The 20,533-nt window shown below is 54.2% G+C and overlaps 4 protein-coding genes across 4 annotated transcripts; all 4 read right to left on the reverse strand.

The window, feature by feature from the left end:
- Positions 1-4,326: 4,326 nt before the first annotated feature.
- Positions 4,327-4,638, reverse strand: LOC146830388 (histone H4). Its single transcript, XM_085603732.1, has one exon. It carries the CDS (start codon positions 4,636-4,638, stop codon positions 4,327-4,329), a length of 312 nt encoding a protein of 103 aa, XP_085459858.1.
- A 748-nt stretch (positions 4,639-5,386) lies between these two features.
- On the reverse strand, positions 5,387-5,785 carry LOC146830389 (histone H2A type 2-C-like). The gene has a single exon (XM_085603733.1). It carries the CDS (start codon positions 5,783-5,785, stop codon positions 5,387-5,389), a length of 399 nt encoding a protein of 132 aa, XP_085459859.1.
- Positions 5,786-16,916: 11,131 nt separating this feature from the next.
- LOC146830390 (histone H4) lies at positions 16,917-17,228 on the reverse strand. Its single transcript, XM_085603734.1, has one exon. The coding sequence runs from the start codon at positions 17,226-17,228 to the stop codon at positions 16,917-16,919; it is 312 nt and encodes a 103-aa protein (XP_085459860.1).
- A 748-nt stretch (positions 17,229-17,976) lies between these two features.
- LOC146830391 (histone H2A type 2-C-like) lies at positions 17,977-18,375 on the reverse strand. Its single transcript, XM_085603735.1, has one exon. The coding sequence runs from the start codon at positions 18,373-18,375 to the stop codon at positions 17,977-17,979; it is 399 nt and encodes a 132-aa protein (XP_085459861.1).
- Positions 18,376-20,533: the final 2,158 nt, after the last annotated feature.

The following is a 20,533-nucleotide window of genomic DNA, read 5'->3' on the forward strand; positions in this document are numbered from 1 at the left end:
TGTGAAGTGTTTTGTTTTCACCCCTGCAGCCAGGGGTGAAACCTGAAATCTTACCCTGCGCGGAGCTCCATGACCCTGGTTAGAAGGCGCGACTTCATCCCCTTGAAGCCTAACAACTACGAATGTCACAAGTATCAGTAAAACTGGTGCCAGGAGGCTGGATGTAGGCCCAAGGCCTTGCAGGCCTTATTCTGATACTGTAAAGGAGTTAAATACACTTTCCTGAGTATGTGATGTGTTTTATTTTCACTCCTCCAGCCTGGGGCGAAGCCTGAAATCTTACCCTGCGTGGAGCTCCATGACCCTGGGTAGAAGGTGCGACTTCATCCCCTTGAAGCCTAACACCTGCAAATGTCACAAGTATCAGTAAAACTGGTGCCAGGAGGCTGGAAGTAGTCCCAAGGCCTTGCAGGCCTTATTCTGATACTGTAAAGCAGCTAAATACTCTTTCCTGAGTATGTGAAGTGTTTTATGTTCACACTTCCATCCAGGGGTGAACCCTGAAATCTCACCCTGCGCGGAGCTCCATAACCCTGGGTAGAAGGTGCGACTTCATCCCCATGATGCCTCACACCTGCAAATGTCACAAGTATCAGTAAATTGGTGCCTGGAGGCTGGAAACACACCCAAGACCTTGCAGGCCTTATTCTGATACTGTAAAGCAGCTAAATACACTTTCCTGAGTATGTGAAGTGTTTTATTTTCACACTTCCATCCGGGGGTAAACCCTGAAATCTCACCCTGCGCGGAGCTCCATAACCCTGGGTAGAAGGTGCGGCTTCATCCCCTTGAAGCCTAACCCCTGCAAATGTCACAAGTATCAGTAAATTGGTGCCTGGAGGCTGGAAACACACCCAAGGCCTTGCAGGCCTTGTTCTGATGCTGTGAAGGAGTTAAATACACTTTACTGAGTCTGTGAAGTGTTTTGTTTTCACCCCTGCAGCCAGGGGTGAAACCTGAAATCTTACCCTGCGCGGAGCTCCATAACCCTGGGTAGAAGGTGCGACTTCATCCCCTTGATGCCTAACACCTGCAAATGTCACAAGTATCAGTAAAACTGGTGCCAGGAGGCTGGAAGTAGGCCCAAGGCCTTGCATGCCTTATTCTGATACTGTAAAGCAGCTACATACACTTTCCTGAGTATGTGAAGTGTTTTATGTTCACACTTCCATCCAGGGGTAAACCCTGAAATCTCACTCTGCGCGGAGCTCCATAACCCTGGGTAGAAGGTGCGGCTTCATCCCCTTGAAGCCTAACCCCTGCAAATGTCACAAGTATCAGTAAATTGGTGCCAGGAGGCTGGAAGTAGGCCCAAGGCCTTGCAGGCCTTGTTCTGATACTGTAAAGGAGTGAAATGCACTTTACTGAGTATGCGAAGTGTTTTGTTTTCACCCCTGCAGCCAGGGGTGAAACCTGAAATCTTACCCTGCGCGGAGCTCCATAACCCTGGGTAGAAGGTGCGACTTCATCCCCTTGATGCCTAACACCTGCAAATGTCACAAGTATCAGTAAATTGGTGCCTGGAGGCTGGAAACACACCCAAGGCCTTGCAGGCCTTGTTCTGATGCTGTGAAGGAGTTAAATACACTTTACTGAGTCTGTGAAGTGTTTTGTTTTCACCCCTGCAGCCAGGGGTGAAACCTGAAATCTTACCCTGCGCGGAGCTCCATGACCCTGGTTAGAAGGCGCGACTTCATCCCCTTGAAGCCTAACAACTACGAATGTCACAAGTATCAGTAAAACTGGTGCCAGGAGGCTGGATGTAGGCCCAAGGCCTTGCAGGCCTTATTCTGATACTGTAAAGGAGTTAAATACACTTTCCTGAGTATGTGATGTGTTTTATTTTCACTCCTCCAGCCTGGGGCGAAGCCTGAAATCTTACCCTGCGTGGAGCTCCATGACCCTGGGTAGAAGGTGCGACTTCATCCCCTTGAAGCCTAACACCTGCAAATGTCACAAGTATCAGTAAAACTGGTGCCAGGAGGCTGGAAGTAGTCCCAAGGCCTTGCAGGCCTTATTCTGATACTGTAAAGCAGCTAAATACTCTTTCCTGAGTATGTGAAGTGTTTTATGTTCACACTTCCATCCAGGGGTGAACCCTGAAATCTCACCCTGCGCGGAGCTCCATAACCCTGGGTAGAAGGTGCGACTTCATCCCCATGATGCCTCACACCTGCAAATGTCACAAGTATCAGTAAATTGGTGCCTGGAGGCTGGAAACACACCCAAGACCTTGCAGGCCTTATTCTGATACTGTAAAGCAGCTAAATACACTTTCCTGAGTATGTGAAGTGTTTTATTTTCACACTTCCATCCGGGGGTAAACCCTGAAATCTCACCCTGCGCGGAGCTCCATAACCCTGGGTAGAAGGTGCGGCTTCATCCCCTTGAAGCCTAACCCCTGCAAATGTCACAAGTATCAGTAAATTGGTGCCTGGAGGCTGGAAACACACCCAAGGCCTTGCAGGCCTTGTTCTGATGCTGTGAAGGAGTTAAATACACTTTACTGAGTCTGTGAAGTGTTTTGTTTTCACCCCTGCAGCCAGGGGTGAAACCTGAAATCTTACCCTGCGCGGAGCTCCATAACCCTGGGTAGAAGGTGCGACTTCATCCCCTTGAAGCCTAACACCTTTAAATGTCACAAGTATCAGTAAAACTGGTGCCAGGAGGCTGGAAGTAGGCCCAAGGCCTTGCAGGCCTTGTTCTGATACTGTTAAGGGTTAAATAGACTTTACTGAGTATGTGAAGTGTTTTATTTTCGCACCACAGCCAGGGGTGAATCCTGAAATCTTACCCTGCGCGGAGCTCCATAACCCTGGGTAGAAGGTGCGACTTCATCCCCTTGAAGCCTAACACCTGCAAATGTCACAAGTATCAGTAAAATTGGTGCCTGGAGGCTGGAGGTAGGCCCAAGGCCTTGTTCTGATACTGTAAAGGGGTTAAATACACTTTGCTGAGTATGTGAAGTGTTGCGTTTTCACATCTCCAGCCCGGGGCGAAACTTGAAATCTTACCCTGCGCGGAGCTCCATAGCCCTGGGTAGAACGAGCTACTGTGTCCCCATAAACCTGTAAATTTCAAAATGTCATAAAAAGAACAAAACAAGCGCCTGGAGGCTAGAAATGGGCCCGAGACACTGAAGTCTTGGATCTGATAATGTAAAGGGCTTTATGTACCCTTTGAGTGAAGTATTTTTCCCACCTCCAGTCGAGGGGTAAATCCTGAAATATTACCCCAATTGGAGCACCCTGTGTAGAAAAAGTGACTTCGTCCCATTTGACCTAAAATTTTAGTATTTTTATTTTTATTTTTTATTAAACATTGTTAAAGGGGTGACTGGAGGCTACAAAATGGACCAGATACTGTGAAGGACGTTATTTCATTTTTGGGTGAAAAAAAATAAAAATATATGTATTTTATTAGGATTACGATTTTTTTTTTTTTTGGGGGCCCATCTCCAGCTGAGGGGGAAAACCTGAAATGTTACCCGAAGTGGAGCTCCATTGCCCCGGGTAGAAGTAGTGCCGTGGTCCCCTTGAACCAAAATGTCAACAAAACAATAATAAAAAAAAAAAAAGCACTAAAACAGGTGCTTAGAGTCCCGAAATCGGTCACAAAAAAAAATGAGGATCGCACACCCCATGGGCCTGCATGGGAACGCTCTATTTTACCGACTATTAAGCCCCCACGAAGTGGGGGCTTACAGCGCCCGAGCGAGAGACAAAAGTTAGAGGTAGCGCGGCCGTTCCGCCGCCCGGCCATCTGGTCGCGCAGCTCCGTGGGCCATCTGGTCGCGCAAATCGGCGACCAGATGGCCGGCCGCGCGGCCGCCGCCGCTAGCTCGAACCTTTGTCCCTCATTCGTGTTCTGTAAGCCCCCACTACGTGGGGGCTTAATAGTCGAGGGAAATGACCGGCCCTGGGCCGGGCCAAACTCGCCATGGGTCCCCAGTCCAGGGCTCCAGGATGGCGGGCCCCCGGGCCGGGCTATACCCGCCTTAGGTCCCAAGTACAGAGCTCCAGAATGGCGGGCCCCTGGGCCGGGCTATACCCGCCTTAGGTGGCTTCAGGACAGCGGGCCCCGTGGGCGGGACTAGGATGGACGCGGGGCTCCAGGAAGGTGCCCTGGCCCCAGGACAGTGCCTTGCATGGCGGTTTCGGAGAAATGCCCCCCTCACCCGACCGGCTGTGGGCCTACAAAGCAGGCCTGCCCTGCGGGATCCCTAGTGCATAGATACAGCTCTCCCATGACATCGTGGTCGGCTCTTAAAAGAGCCTTTGGGTTGGTGTTTTTTTTTCTCTTTCTTTCCGTGGGCAAGTCGAGAGTTTAACCGCCGAATCCGTAGAGGGTGCGGCCCTGGCGCTTCAGGGCGTAAACGACATCCATGGCGGTGACGGTCTTCCTCTTGGCGTGCTCGGTGTAGGTGACGGCGTCCCGGATCACATTCTCCAGGAAAACCTTCAGCACCCCGCGGGTCTCCTCGTAGATGAGGCCGGAGATGCGCTTGACCCCGCCACGGCGCGCCAGGCGGCGAATGGCCGGCTTGGTGATGCCCTGGATGTTGTCCCGGAGCACCTTGCGGTGCCTCTTGGCGCCGCCTTTGCCGAGCCCCTTCCCTCCTTTGCCGCGTCCAGACATGTTGTCCTGTCGGTACTGTGACTGAGCAGAAATGAGGAAACAGCCAGCGACGGCTGCTTATATGGAGGAGCTGCGGCGGACCGGCTAGGGCGCTCCAAGCGGCCCACGTGACTCAACGGAAGGCGAGGGGGAGCCCGCCCCTGGACCGCCCTCTGCAGGGAGCGGGGGGCTGGAGCGGCCGTTGCCGTTTGAAAAAGAGCGCGCTCCCAGCCGCCTCTTTGTCGTGGGCTCAGCAGCTGCCGCCGGGGCACGGATCACAGTCAAGCACACACACACGCCTCCCTTCCCGGCCCCCACTCATCACCGCGGCCCGCCTAACCCTGGCGCTCGGTGCCCGCTCCCACTATGAACAGCAGGCTCTGAAATGTTTTAATGGAGCCAACACATTAACGGCCTCACCGGCACCACCCCGCTGTGTGCGGCCGCCCGCAACCCCGTAACACTGTCCACAGGTCAGGCCCGGTCGTGGCAAGTCTGTAAACTGCCCCTATAAACACGTATTTATTTATTTTTACAAAAAGATTATTCTCGTCGGCCTCAAGCTCGGTTTTGGGACGGGGGCAGCATTTATGTGTCCGTCCGAGGGCTTGGGCATCCCTCCTATGTAGCGACGGTGCGGGCGCTGCCGCGACTATGAAGCCTGCCAGAGTAACACCTTGGCACGGATACGCTCTTTGATGGAGTCTGTGGTTGGCCCTGAAAAGAGCCTTTGTGTTTAGGGTGTGTTTCCACGGTGGTCTGCGGGCCTTTACTTGCTTGCTTTGCCCCCTGCCTTGTGGCTCTCGGTTTTCTTGGGCAGCAGCACGGCCTGGATGTTGGGCAGGACTCCTCCCTGGGCGATGGTGACTCGGCCCAGCAGCTTATTCAGCTCCTCGTCGTTGCGGATGGCCAGCTGGAGGTGTCTGGGGATGATGCGGGTCTTCTTGTTGTCACGGGCAGCGTTGCCGGCCAGCTCCAGGATCTCAGCGGTCAGGTACTCCAGGACTGCAGCCAAATAGACGGGGGCACCGGCGCCCACCCTCTCGGCGTAGCTTCCCTTCCGGAGTAACCTGTGCACACGGCCCACGGGGAACTGGAGCCCGGCTCTGGAAGAGCGTGTCTTGGCCTTAGCGCGGGCCTTTCCTCCTTGCTTTCCGCGTCCAGACATGGCGATCGATGCAGGGGCTCACTCACACAACAGAGAGATTAGTACTGCTGTTCGGCTCGACTCCGGCGATATAAAGACTTCGGGTGCGTCTGATTGGTTGACAGCTAGGCGCTGATAGTACTTCTCATTGGAGGGAGGAGGGCTTCTGTTTCACCAATCAGAGACCCAGAACCGCAGTACACTAGGAGGTGGGGGGCTTGCCTTTGCCTGCCAATGAGAAGGGAGAGCAGAGAAGCAGCTACTTTACACGCCCAGCCTATAAATACAAGTGCCGGGCTCGCCTGGCCTTATTTCTCTCGGCTCCACAGGAAGCGGTGCAGATTGTCGACCATGCCTGAACCAGCCAAGTCCGCGCCGGCTCCCAAGAAGGGCTCCAAGAAAGCGCTCTCCAAGCCGCCCAAGAAGGACGGGAAGAAGCGCAAGAGGAGCAGGAAGGAAAGCTATGCAATCTACATTTACAAAGTGATGAAGCAGGTGCACCCGGACACCGGCATCTCCTCTAAGGCCATGGGCATCATGAACTCCTTCGTGAACGACATCTTCGAGCGCATCGCCGGGGAGGCTTCCCGCCTGGCCCACTACAACTCGCGGCGCACCATCACCTCCCGGGAGATCCAGACCGCAGTGCGTCTGCTGCTGCCCGGAGAGCTGGCCAAGCACGCCGTGTCGGAGGGCACCAAGGCCGTCACCAAGTACACCAGCGCCAAGTAAGGCTTCGAGGCGCATCCCCAACTAACACAACGGCTCTTTTAAGGGCCAACCACGTCCTCCCCTAAGAGCTAATGTGCTTCTATTATGACCGGAGAAATAAGTGTTTTAAAAGGTAATGTTGAGCGCACAAGACCCGCTCTCACGGGTCTTGCTGCAGACCGAGGGACGATGGAGCAGGCAACCCGTTTTTAATAAACATGTTTATATGAATGAGCCCTCTCTTTGGGACCAAGTCTCACGTAAGCACTGTAATGTAACGATGACGTTAAATGAGCGAGGGACGATGGAGCAGGCAACCCGTTTTGCCTGTTTAAATAAACCTGTTTATATGAATGAGCCCTCTCTTTGGTACCAAGTGTCACATAAGCACTGTAATGTAACGATGACGTTAAATGAGCCCACGGGCTTATTGTTTTCGGCGACCAGTTTTAGTGTGTGCGGGTGTCACGTTGTGTTTGTACTTTAAGACCAAGGGCAACGGCAATAATCCGCCCCTGGGCAAGCGCTCCCGAAATCGGACACATGAACCCGATGTACCGGGAGCACAGATGCTCCACAGCGCTGGCTTGTGACCAGCGGATCCCAACACAACCCTCCACCCAAACAAAGCTCTTTATTAAACGATGGACACATTGAAGATGCGATTGTGCACTGTGAACACGGAGTGCTCTGGTCACCCAGTGCCGGTATAAGTTACCCAGTACTCGTGGTACTCTCAGCCAGCCCACCCACCCTAACCTGTAGAACATGCCATGGCAGATAAGAGAAGCTCGTATGTGACAGGGTGGTGGCCCTTAAAAGAGCCGTTGTGGTGGTTGTTCGGGTCGGCGTGTCTCCTTAGGCCCTCTCGCCTCGGATACGACGGGCCAGCTGGATGTCCTTGGGCATGATGGTCACCCTCTTGGCGTGGATGGCGCACAGGTTGGTGTCCTCGAAGAGCCCCACCAGGTAGGCCTCGCTGGCCTCTTGCAGGGCCATGACGGCGGAGCTCTGGAAGCGCAGGTCGGTCTTGAAGTCCTGGGCGATCTCCCTCACCAAGCGCTGGAAGGGCAGCTTGCGGATGAGGAGCTCGGTGGACTTCTGGTAGCGGCGGATCTCGCGGAGAGCCACAGTGCCGGGTCGGTAGCGGTGAGGCTTCTTGACGCCGCCGGTGGCAGGCGCGCTCTTGCGGGCAGCCTTGGTGGCCAGCTGCTTGCGAGGCGCTTTGCCGCCGGTGGACTTGCGGGCTGTCTGCTTGGTGCGGGCCATGGCGGGAGCGGTCTCTCTCAGCGACAAGCGAGGAAGAATGGAGTTCAAGCAGGCAAGAGCCCTATTTATGCACTCGAAGACGGAGGGCTGCTCTGGTTGGCTGAAGCGACCGCCCCACGTTTGAAAATAGCCCGCGGTGTGCAATGATTGGCCAATGAACCGGAGGCTGCAGCCTGTCTCTCCAATGAGCTGTGGAGAAAAAGACACCCTCCGATTGGATGATGTACGTTGGAGCCGTAGCCCGCGCTTGGGTCAGCCTTTGTCTCCGTGTCCATCCATAGTCACACGAACCACTCGCCCCCGGTCAACTGGGCGAGGAGCCCAGGATTTTATAAGTGTACTGCCCTTGGTCACCCTGGAACACGCCGCCGTTAACTGCGCTCGATTTCACGTTCACAATCGTCTGCTTTATGCAGACACCACTTCGAATCTGCCCGGATACAGTGAAAGCACCAAGGCACACGTTATTTCACATTTATTATAAACGGAGGTCTAATAAACTCCCAGACCCCCTTCTTTATTTGGTACACAGATTTCAATCCACGCAGCACCAAAAGAGCCGTTTACATGACCAAGATCACACACGGCACTCGCGTGCGGAAAGGTGCGCTATGGATTTACTGTGCCGTTTATTATTATAGAGAAGTGTGCACGCGGGGTGCAAGGGTGGGGACGAACAAGCTCTCTTCTGGACCGGGTGGATGGCTCTTAAAAGAGCCGTTGTGTTTGCAGTGTCTTGGTGCAAGCCCTTACTTCTTCTTGGGCGCTGCCTTCTTGGGCTTGGCTGCTTTGGGCTTGGCTGCCTTGGGTTTGACTACCTTGGCAGGGCTTTTCTTGGCCACTTTGGGCTTCGCCGCCTTGGCTTTCGCTGGGCTCTTGGCAGCCTTCTTGGCGGGGGCAGCCTTGGGCTTCTTGGGGCTCTTTGCTGCCGCAGGCTTCTTGACCTTCTTCGGGCTCTTCTTGACCCCCGCGGGAGCCTTTTTGGGCTTCTTGGCGGCAGGGGCAGCTTTCTTGGCCGCTGGTTTCTTGGTCTTGGCGGCCGCCTTCTTGGCCGCCTTCTTGCCCTCCAGCTGCTTCTTGTTCACCTTGAAGGATCCGGAGGCCCCGGTGCCCTTCAGCTGGGCCAGGGCGCCTTTGCTGACCAGGCTCTTGAGGGAGGCCTTGACCCGGCTCTTGTTCTTGTCCACATCGTAGCCCTCGGCGACCAGCCCCTTCTTCATGGCCGACAGGGAGACTCCCTTCCTCTCGGCAGAGGCGGTCACCACCTTCAGGATCAGATCGGCCACGCTGGGGCCGGAAGGCTTCTTGGCCTTGGAGGCCCCCGCTGTCTTCTTCTGCTGCTTTTTCTTGGGGGCGACCTCAGCGGGAGGCGCCGCGGCGGCTGGAGCGGTTTCGGCCATTGTAATGCGAGTCTCGGCGCGGGCGCTGTCACTGAACAGAAATGTCCCTCCCAAACCCGAGCCCCGTGAATATATACAGGGAGGAGCCGGCCTCTGATTGGTCCCGAGCAGACAGGGCTGTGCGAGGCACACTCGGCTCTTTGCTCCCAGCTGACTTTTGTGTTTCCTACCTTCGGATTATCCACGTTTTAAAACACAATCAGTTAAACACGCGCTTCCACGCATACATGACCAGGAGCCCAGCTTCGGCCCTCTCCCGGGCCTGCCCCCGTTTCGGATCCACCCCTCATCCCTGGCTTGTGATCCGCGGGGAGACTCGGCGCTCCCCCGACGGCGGGCGCCTCCATGCCTGAAATCCCGGGCTCCGGACCCCTTTTCCCCGGTCCTCTCTCGACTCCTGCGGCCGGGAGCGGCGGCCCGCGGGAGGGAGGGGGCTCCTGCAGGGAGCGGGCCCTGTGGCGTCACAGTGGGGCTGCGGGGGCCGCGGGGAGCGCGTTCTGGAACGGGCCGAAGTAACACAGGGCTCCGCCGGCCGAGCGCGGGGTGGAAACAATGCCAGGGAGCCCCTGGCACGGGGGCCAGGGGGCCCTCCCCGCGCGCCTGCACCCTCGGCTGTGGCACCCTCGGCTCGGGGCTTACAAGCAGCGGGGCACGGCCCTGGCTCCAGCCTCGCACGCATCACCAGGCGGCCGTGTGCTGGCAGCTTCACATGCAGGCAGAGAGCATTCACTGCCGAGCGCCGAGCCAGAGGAGGCGGGTGCAGACTCAATACAATAAATACACAGTGACACAATGAAGGAAGGCGGCCGAGTTAGGCCTACATGTTTTAAGACACCCCAAGTGAGAGCAGAGGGTGTGAATGCACCTGAAATGGTGACCCCAGTACCGGCATGGAGGCACTCTGCTGAGCTGATTTTTACAGCTGGAGCTAGGTGTACCTCTGAGGTGACATCTGTAGACAGAGTGAGTTACTGTATGTCAGACGCTGAGCCTATGACCGGGGAGGCCCACTGCGGAACTGAATAGTACAGTACAGAGTGAGGCCTGTGACTACCACTGTTCTACTGAGCCCTATCGCTGGAGTGGGGACCACTCCTGAATCCAATGGTATGTCACGAGGGAGACCTGAGACCAGAAATCATATTCTGCGCACTGTAGCCTGATCGAGGCCTGCTGCTAATTTGGATGGAGGTAGGGGAAGAAAACAAAACACTTCACAAAGTCCAGAACGCACATGAACACCATTCACAGTATCAGATCTTAGCCTTCAGGATCTCCGGCCCATCCCTAGCTTCCAGGTACATGTTTTAGTAATATTTGTGACATTTGGAGGTTTACAGCTTCAAGGGGATGAAGTCGCACCTTCTACCCAGGGTTATGGAGCTCCGCGCAGGGTGAGATTTCAGGGTTCACCCCTGGCTGGAGGTGTGAAAACAAAACAATCCACATAGTCACACCTCCAGCCAGGGGTGAACCCTGAAATCTCACCCTGCGCATAGCTCCATAACCCTGGGTAGAAGGTGCAACTACGTCCCCTTGAAGCTTATCTCCTCCAAAGGTCACAAAGTATCAGTAAAACTGGTGCCTGGAGGCTAGAAACACACCCAAGGCCATGCAGGTCTTGTTCTGATACTGTAACGGAGTTCACACCTCCAAACCTGAAATCGTACCCTGCGCGGAGCTCCATGACCCTGGGTACAAGGTGCGACTTCATCCCCTTGAAGCCTAACACCTTAAAATGTCACAAAGTATCAGTAATACTGGTGCCTGGAGGCTGGAAGTAGGCCCAAGGCCTTGCAGGCCTTATTCTGATACTGTAAAGGAGTTAAATACACTTTCCTGAGTATGTGAAGTGTTTTATTTTCACTCCTCCAGCCTGGGGTGAAGCCTGAAATCTTACCCTGCGCGGAGCTCCATGACACTGGGTACAAGGTGTGACTTCATCCCCTTGAAGCTTAACACCTTAAAATGTCACAAAGTATCAGTAATACTGGTGCCTGGAGGCTGGAAGTAGGCCCAAGGCCTTGCAGGCCTTATTCTGATACGGTAAAGGAGTTAATTACACTTTCCGGAGTATGTGAAGTGTTTTATTGTCACACCTCAAGCCTGGGGTGAACCCTGAAATCTCACCCTGCGCGGAGCTCCATGACCCTGGGTAGAAGGTGCAACTTCATCCCCTTGAAGCCTAACACCTGCAAATGTCACAAGTATCAGTAAAACTGGTGCCAGGAGGCTCGAAGTAGGCCCAAGGACTTGCAGGCCTTATTCTGATACTGTAAAGGAGATAAATACACTTTCCTGAGTATGTGAAGTGTTTTATTTTCACTCCTCCAGCCTGGGGTAAACCCTGAAATCTCACTCTGCGCGGAGCTCCACAACCCTGGGTAGAAGGTGCGGCTTCATCCCCTTGAAGCCTAACCCCTGCAAATGTCACAAGTATCAGTAAATTGGTGCCAGGAGGCTGGAAGTAGGCCCAAGGCCTTGCAGGCCTTGTTCTGATACTGTAAAGGAGTGAAATGCACTTTACTGAGTATGCGAAGTGTTTTGTTTTCACCCCTGCAGCCAGGGGTGAAACCTGAAATCTTACCCTGCGCGGAGCTCCATAACCCTGGGTAGAAGGTGCGACTTCATCCCCTTGATGCCTAACACCTGCAAATGTCACAAGTATCAGTAAATTGGTGCCTGGAGGCTGGAAACACACCCAAGGCCTTGCAGGCCTTGTTCTGATGCTGTGAAGGAGTTAAATACACTTTACTGAGTCTGTGAAGTGTTTTGTTTTCACCCCTGCAGCCAGGGGTGAAACCTGAAATCTTACCCTGCGCGGAGCTCCATGACCCTGGGTAGAAGGCGCGACTTCATCCCCTTGAAGCCTAACAACTACAAATGTCACAAGTATCAGTAAAACTGGTGCCAGGAGGCTGGATGTAGGCCCAAGGCCTTGCAGGCCTTATTCTGATACTGTAAAGGAGTTAAATACACTTTCCTGAGTATGTGATGTGTTTTATTTTCACTCCTCCAGCCTGGGGCGAAGCCTGAAATCTTACCCTGCGTGGAGCTCCATGACCCTGGGTAGAAGGTGCGACTTCATCCCCTTGAAGCCTAACACCTGCAAATGTCACAAGTATCAGTAAAACTGGTGCCAGGAGGCTGGAAGTAGTCCCAAGGCCTTGCAGGCCTTATTCTGATACTGTAAAGCAGCTAAATACTCTTTCCTGAGTATGTGAAGTGTTTTATGTTCACACTTCCATCCAGGGGTGAACCCTGAAATCTCACCCTGCGCGGAGCTCCATAACCCTGGGTAGAAGGTGCGACTTCATCCCCATGATGCCTCACACCTGCAAATGTCACAAGTATCAGTAAATTGGTGCCTGGAGGCTGGAAACACACCCAAGACCTTGCAGGCCTTGTTTTGATGCTGTGAAGGAGTTAAATACACTTTACTGAGTCTGTGAAGTGTTTTGTTTTCACACCTGCAGCCGGGGGTGAAACCTGAAATCTTACCCTGCGCGGAGCTCCATAAACCTGGGTAGAAGGTGCGACTTCATCCCCTTGAAGCCTAACACCTGCAAATGTCACAAGTATCAGTAAAACTGGTGCCAGGAGTCTGGAAGTAGGCCCAAGGCCTTGCAGGCCTCATTCTGATACTGTAAAGGAGCTAAATACACTTTCCTGAGTATGTGAAGTGTTTTATTTTCCCACCTGCAGCCAGGGGTGAACCCTGAAATCTCACCCTGCGCGGAGCTCCATGACCCTGGGTAGAAGGTGCGACTTCATCCCCTTGATGCCTAACACCTGCAAATGTCACAAGTATCAGTAAAACTGGTGCCAGGAGGCTGGAAGTAGGCCCAAGGCCTTGCATGCCTTATTCTGATACTGTAAAGCAGCTACATACACTTTCCTGAGTATGTGAAGTGTTTTATGTTCACACTTCCATCCAGGGGTAAACCCTGAAATCTCACCCTGCGCGGAGCTCCATAACCCTGGGTAGAAGGTGCGACTTCATCCCCTTGAAGCCTAACCCCTGCAAATGTCACAAGTATCAGTAAACTGGTGCCAGGAGGCTGGAAGTAGGCCCAAGGCCTTGCAGGCCTTATTCTGATACTGTAAAGCACCTAATACACTTTCCTGAGTATGTGAAGTGTTTTATTTTCACACTTCCATCCAGGGGTAAACCCTGAAATCTCACCCTGCGCGGAGCTCCATAACCCTGGGTAGAAGGTGCGACTTCATCCCCTTGAAGCCTAACCCCTGCAAATGTCACAAGTATCAGTAAAACTGGTGCCAGGAGTCTGGAAGTAGGCCCAAGGCCTTGCAGGCCTCATTCTGATACTGTAAAGGAGCTAAATACACTTTCCTGAGTATGTGAAGTGTTTTATTTTCCCACCTGCAGCCAGGGGTGAACCCTGAAATCTCACCCTGCGCGGAGCTCCATGACCCTGGGTAGAAGGTGCGACTTCATCCCCTTGATGCCTAACACCTGCAAATGTCACAAGTATCAGTAAAACTGGTGCCAGGAGGCTGGAAGTAGGCCCAAGGCCTTGCATGCCTTATTCTGATACTGTAAAGCAGCTACATACACTTTCCTGAGTATGTGAAGTGTTTTATGTTCACACTTCCATCCAGGGGTAAACCCTGAAATCTCACTCTGCGCGGAGCTCCATAACCCTGGGTAGAAGGTGCGGCTTCATCCCCTTGAAGCCTAACCCCTGCAAATGTCACAAGTATCAGTAAATTGGTGCCAGGAGGCTGGAAGTAGGCCCAAGGCCTTGCAGGCCTTGTTCTGATACTGTAAAGGAGTGAAATGCACTTTACTGAGTATGCGAAGTGTTTTGTTTTCACCCCTGCAGCCAGGGGTGAAACCTGAAATCTTACCCTGCGCGGAGCTCCATAACCCTGGGTAGAAGGTGCGACTTCATCCCCTTGATGCCTAACACCTGCAAATGTCACAAGTATCAGTAAATTGGTGCCTGGAGGCTGGAAACACACCCAAGGCCTTGCAGGCCTTGTTCTGATGCTGTGAAGGAGTTAAATACACTTTACTGAGTCTGTGAAGTGTTTTGTTTTCACCCCTGCAGCCAGGGGTGAAACCTGAAATCTTACCCTGCGCGGAGCTCCATGACCCTGGTTAGAAGGCGCGACTTCATCCCCTTGAAGCCTAACAACTACGAATGTCACAAGTATCAGTAAAACTGGTGCCAGGAGGCTGGATGTAGGCCCAAGGCCTTGCAGGCCTTATTCTGATACTGTAAAGGAGTTAAATACACTTTCCTGAGTATGTGATGTGTCTTATTTTCACTCCTCCAGCCTGGGGCGAAGCCTGAAATCTTACCCTGCGTGGAGCTCCATGACCCTGGGTAGAAGGTGCGACTTCATCCCCTTGAAGCCTAACACCTGCAAATGTCACAAGTATCAGTAAAACTGGTGCCAGGAGGCTGGAAGTAGTCCCAAGGCCTTGCAGGCCTTATTCTGATACTGTAAAGCAGCTAAATACTCTTTCCTGAGTATGTGAAGTGTTTTATGTTCACACTTCCATCCAGGGGTGAACCCTGAAATCTCACCCTGCGCGGAGCTCCATAACCCTGGGTAGAAGGTGCGACTTCATCCCCATGATGCCTCACACCTGCAAATGTCACAAGTATCAGTAAATTGGTGCCTGGAGGCTGGAAACACACCCAAGACCTTGCAGGCCTTATTCTGATACTGTAAAGCAGCTAAATACACTTTCCTGAGTATGTGAAGTGTTTTATTTTCACACTTCCATCCGGGGGTAAACCCTGAAATCTCACCCTGCGCGGAGCTCCATAACCCTGGGTAGAAGGTGCGGCTTCATCCCCTTGAAGCCTAACCCCTGCAAATGTCACAAGTATCAGTAAATTGGTGCCTGGAGGCTGGAAACACACCCAAGGCCTTGCAGGCCTTGTTCTGATGCTGTGAAGGAGTTAAATACACTTTACTGAGTCTGTGAAGTGTTTTGTTTTCACCCCTGCAGCCAGGGGTGAAACCTGAAATCTTACCCTGCGCGGAGCTCCATAACCCTGGGTAGAAGGTGCGACTTCATCCCCTTGAAGCCTAACACCTTTAAATGTCACAAGTATCAGTAAAACTGGTGCCAGGAGGCTGGAAGTAGGCCCAAGGCCTTGCAGGCCTTGTTCTGATACTGTTAAGGGTTAAATAGACTTTACTGAGTATGTGAAGTGTTTTATTTTCGCACCACAGCCAGGGGTGAATCCTGAAATCTTACCCTGCGCGGAGCTCCATAACCCTGGGTAGAAGGTGCGACTTCATCCCCTTGAAGCCTAACACCTGCAAATGTCACAAGTATCAGTAAAATTGGTGCCTGGAGGCTGGAGGTAGGCCCAAGGCCTTGTTCTGATACTGTAAAGGGGTTAAATACACTTTGCTGAGTATGTGAAGTGTTGCGTTTTCACATCTCCAGCCCGGGGCGAAACTTGAAATCTTACCCTGCGCGGAGCTCCATAGCCCTGGGTAGAACGAGCTACTGTGTCCCCATAAACCTGTAAATTTCAAAATGTCATAAAAAGAACAAAACAAGCGCCTGGAGGCTAGAAATGGGCCCGAGACACTGAAGTCTTGGATCTGATAATGTAAAGGGCTTTATGTACCCTTTGAGTGAAGTATTTTTCCCACCTCCAGTCGAGGGGTAAATCCTGAAATATTACCCCAATTGGAGCACCCTGTGTAGAAAAAGTGACTTCGTCCCATTTGACCTAAAATTTTAGTATTTTTATTTTTATTTTTTATTAAACATTGTTAAAGGGGTGACTGGAGGCTACAAAATGGACCAGATACTGTGAAGGACGTTATTTCATTTTTGGGTGAAAAAAAATAAAAATATATGTATTTTATTAGGATTACGATTTTTTTTTTTTTTGGGGGCCCATCTCCAGCTGAGGGGGAAAACCTGAAATGTTACCCGAAGTGGAGCTCCATTGCCCCGGGTAGAAGTAGTGCCGTGGTCCCCTTGAACCAAAATGTCAACAAAACAATAATAAAAAAAAAAAAGCACTAAAACAGGTGCTTAGAGTCCCGAAATCGGTCACAAAAAAAAATGAGGATCGCACACCCCATGGGCCTGCATGGGAACGCTCTATTTTACCGACTATTAAGCCCCCACGAAGTGGGGGCTTACAGCGCCCGAGCGAGAGACAAAAGTTAGAGGTAGCGCGGCCGTTCCGCCGCCCGGCCATCTGGTCGCGCAGCTCCGTGGGCCATCTGGTCGCGCAAATCGGCGACCAGATGGCCGGCCGCGCGGCCGCCGCCGCTAGCTCGAACCTTTGTCCCTCATTCGTGTTCTGTAAGCCCCCACTACGTGGGGGCTTAATAGTCGAGGGAAATGACCGGCCCTGGGCCGGGCCAAACTCGCCATGGGTCCCCAGTCCAGGGCTCCAGGATGGCGGGCCCCCGGGCCGGGCTATACCCGCCTTAGGTCCCAAGTACAGAGCTCCAGAATGGCGGGCCCCTGGGCCGGGCTATACCCGCCTTAGGTGGCTTCAGGACAGCGGGCCCCGTGGGCGGGACTAGGATGGACGCGGGGCTCCAGGAAGGTGCCCTGGCCCCAGGACAGTGCCTTGCATGGCGGTTTCGGAGAAATGCCCCCCTCACCCGACCGGCTGTGGGCCTACAAAGCAGGCCTGCCCTGCGGGATCCCTAGTGCATAGATACAGCTCTCCCATGACATCGTGGTCGGCTCTTAAAAGAGCCTTTGGGTTGGTGTTTTTTTTTCTCTTTCTTTCCGTGGGCAAGTCGAGAGTTTAACCGCCGAATCCGTAGAGGGTGCGGCCCTGGCGCTTCAGGGCGTAAACGACATCCATGGCGGTGACGGTCTTCCTCTTGGCGTGCTCGGTGTAGGTGACGGCGTCCCGGATCACATTCTCCAGGAAAACCTTCAGCACCCCGCGGGTCTCCTCGTAGATGAGGCCGGAGATGCGCTTGACCCCGCCACGGCGCGCCAGGCGGCGAATGGCCGGCTTGGTGATGCCCTGGATGTTGTCCCGGAGCACCTTGCGGTGCCTCTTGGCGCCGCCTTTGCCGAGCCCCTTCCCTCCTTTGCCGCGTCCAGACATGTTGTCCTGTCGGTACTGTGACTGAGCAGAAATGAGGAAACAGCCAGCGACGGCTGCTTATATGGAGGAGCTGCGGCGGACCGGCTAGGGCGCTCCAAGCGGCCCACGTGACTCAACGGAAGGCGAGGGGGAGCCCGCCCCTGGACCGCCCTCTGCAGGGAGCGGGGGGCTGGAGCGGCCGTTGCCGTTTGAAAAAGAGCGCGCTCCCAGCCGCCTCTTTGTCGTGGGCTCAGCAGCTGCCGCCGGGGCACGGATCACAGTCAAGCACACACACACGCCTCCCTTCCCGGCCCCCACTCATCACCGCGGCCCGCCTAACCCTGGCGCTCGGTGCCCGCTCCCACTATGAACAGCAGGCTCTGAAATGTTTTAATGGAGCCAACACATTAACGGCCTCACCGGCACCACCCCGCTGTGTGCGGCCGCCCGCAACCCCGTAACACTGTCCACAGGTCAGGCCCGGTCGTGGCAAGTCTGTAAACTGCCCCTATAAACACGTATTTATTTATTTTTACAAAAAGATTATTCTCGTCGGCCTCAAGCTCGGTTTTGGGACGGGGGCAGCATTTATGTGTCCGTCCGAGGGCTTGGGCATCCCTCCTATGTAGCGACGGTGCGGGCGCTGCCGCGACTATGAAGCCTGCCAGAGTAACACCTTGGCACGGATACGCTCTTTGATGGAGTCTGTGGTTGGCCCTGAAAAGAGCCTTTGTGTTTAGGGTGTGTTTCCACGGTGGTCTGCGGGCCTTTACTTGCTTGCTTTGCCCCCTGCCTTGTGGCTCTCGGTTTTCTTGGGCAGCAGCACGGCCTGGATGTTGGGCAGGACTCCTCCCTGGGCGATGGTGACTCGGCCCAGCAGCTTATTCAGCTCCTCGTCGTTGCGGATGGCCAGCTGGAGGTGTCTGGGGATGATGCGGGTCTTCTTGTTGTCACGGGCAGCGTTGCCGGCCAGCTCCAGGATCTCAGCGGTCAGGTACTCCAGGACTGCAGCCAAATAGACGGGGGCACCGGCGCCCACCCTCTCGGCGTAGCTTCCCTTCCGGAGTAACCTGTGCACACGGCCCACGGGGAACTGGAGCCCGGCTCTGGAAGAGCGTGTCTTGGCCTTAGCGCGGGCCTTTCCTCCTTGCTTTCCGCGTCCAGACATGGCGATCGATGCAGGGGCTCACTCACACAACAGAGAGATTAGTACTGCTGTTCGGCTCGACTCCGGCGATATAAAGACTTCGGGTGCGTCTGATTGGTTGACAGCTAGGCGCTGATAGTACTTCTCATTGGAGGGAGGAGGGCTTCTGTTTCACCAATCAGAGACCCAGAACCGCAGTACACTAGGAGGTGGGGGGCTTGCCTTTGCCTGCCAATGAGAAGGGAGAGCAGAGAAGCAGCTACTTTACACGCCCAGCCTATAAATACAAGTGCCGGGCTCGCCTGGCCTTATTTCTCTCGGCTCCACAGGAAGCGGTGCAGATTGTCGACCATGCCTGAACCAGCCAAGTCCGCGCCGGCTCCCAAGAAGGGCTCCAAGAAAGCGCTCTCCAAGCCGCCCAAGAAGGACGGGAAGAAGCGCAAGAGGAGCAGGAAGGAAAGCTATGCAATCTACATTTACAAAGTGATGAAGCAGGTGCACCCGGACACCGGCATCTCCTCTAAGGCCATGGGCATCATGAACTCCTTCGTGAACGACATCTTCGAGCGCATCGCCGGGGAGGCTTCCCGCCTGGCCCACTACAACTCGCGGCGCACCATCACCTCCCGGGAGATCCAGACCGCAGTGCGTCTGCTGCTGCCCGGAGAGCTGGCCAAGCACGCCGTGTCGGAGGGCACCAAGGCCGTCACCAAGTACACCAGCGCCAAGTAAGGCTTCGAGGCGCATCCCCAACTAACACAACGGCTCTTTTAAGGGCCAACCACGTCCTCCCCTAAGAGCTAATGTGCTTCTATTATGACCGGAGAAATAAGTGTTTTAAAAGGTAATGTTGAGCGCACAAGACCCGCTCTCACGGGTCTTGCTGCAGACCGAGGGACGATGGAGCAGGCAACCCGTTTTTAATAAACATGTTTATATGAATGAGCCCTCTCTTTGGGACCAAGTCTCACGTAAGCACTGTAATGTAACGATGACGTTAAATGAGCGAGGGACGATGGAGCAGGCAACCCGTTTTGCCTGTTTAAATAAACCTGTTTATATGAATGAGCCCTCTCTTTGGTACCAAGTGTCACATAAGCACTGTAATGTAACGATGACGTTAAATGAGCCCACGGGCTTATTGTTTTCGGCGACCAGTTTTAGTGTGTGCGGGTGTCACGTTGTGTTTGTACTTTAAGACCAAGGGCAACGGCAATAATCCGCCCCTGGGCAAGCGCTCCCGAAATCGGACACATGAACCCGATGTACCGGGAGCACAGATGCCCCACAGCGCTGGCTTGTGACCAGCGGATCCCAACACAACCCTCCACCCAAACAAAGCTCTTTATTAAACGATGGACACATTGAAGATGCGATTGTGCACTGTGAACACGGAGTGCTCTGGTCACCCAGTGCCGGTATAAGTTACCCAGTACTCGTGGTACTCTCAGCCAGCCCACCCACCCTAACCTGTAGAACATGCCATGGCAGATAAGAGAAGCTCGTATGTGACAGGGTGGTGGCCCTTAAAAGAGCCGTTGTGGTGGTTGTTCGGGTCGGCGTGTCTCCTTAGGCCCTCTCGCCTCGGATACGACGGGCCAGCTGGATGTCCTTGGGCATGATGGTCACCCTCTTGGCGTGGATGGCGCACAGGTTGGTGTCCTCGAAGAGCCCCACCAGGTAGGCCTCGCTGGCCTCTTGCAGGGCCATGACGGCGGAGCTCTGGAAGCGCAGGTCGGTCTTGAAGTCCTGGGCGATCTCCCTCACCAAGCGCTGGAAGGGCAGCTTGCGGATGAGGAGCTCGGTGGACTTCTGGTAGCGGCGGATCTCGCGGAGAGCCACAGTGCCGGGTCGGTAGCGGTGAGGCTTCTTGACGCCGCCGGTGGCAGGCGCGCTCTTGCGGGCAGCCTTGGTGGCCAGCTGCTTGCGAGGCGCTTTGCCGCCGGTGGACTTGCGGGCTGTCTGCTTGGTGCGGGCCATGGCGGGAGCGGTCTCTCTCAGCGACAAGCGAGGAAGAATGGAGTTCAAGCAGGCAAGAGCCCTATTTATGCACTCGAAGACGGAGGGCTGCTCTGGTTGGCTGAAGCGACCGCCCCACGTTTGAAAATAGCCCGCGGTGTGCAATGATTGGCCAATGAACCGGAGGCTGCAGCCTGTCTCTCCAATGAGCTGTGGAGAA

Source organism: Triturus cristatus, chromosome 5_1, assembly GCF_964204655.1.
Source record: "Triturus cristatus chromosome 5_1, aTriCri1.1, whole genome shotgun sequence".
Taxonomy (NCBI): domain Eukaryota; kingdom Metazoa; phylum Chordata; class Amphibia; order Caudata; family Salamandridae; genus Triturus; species Triturus cristatus.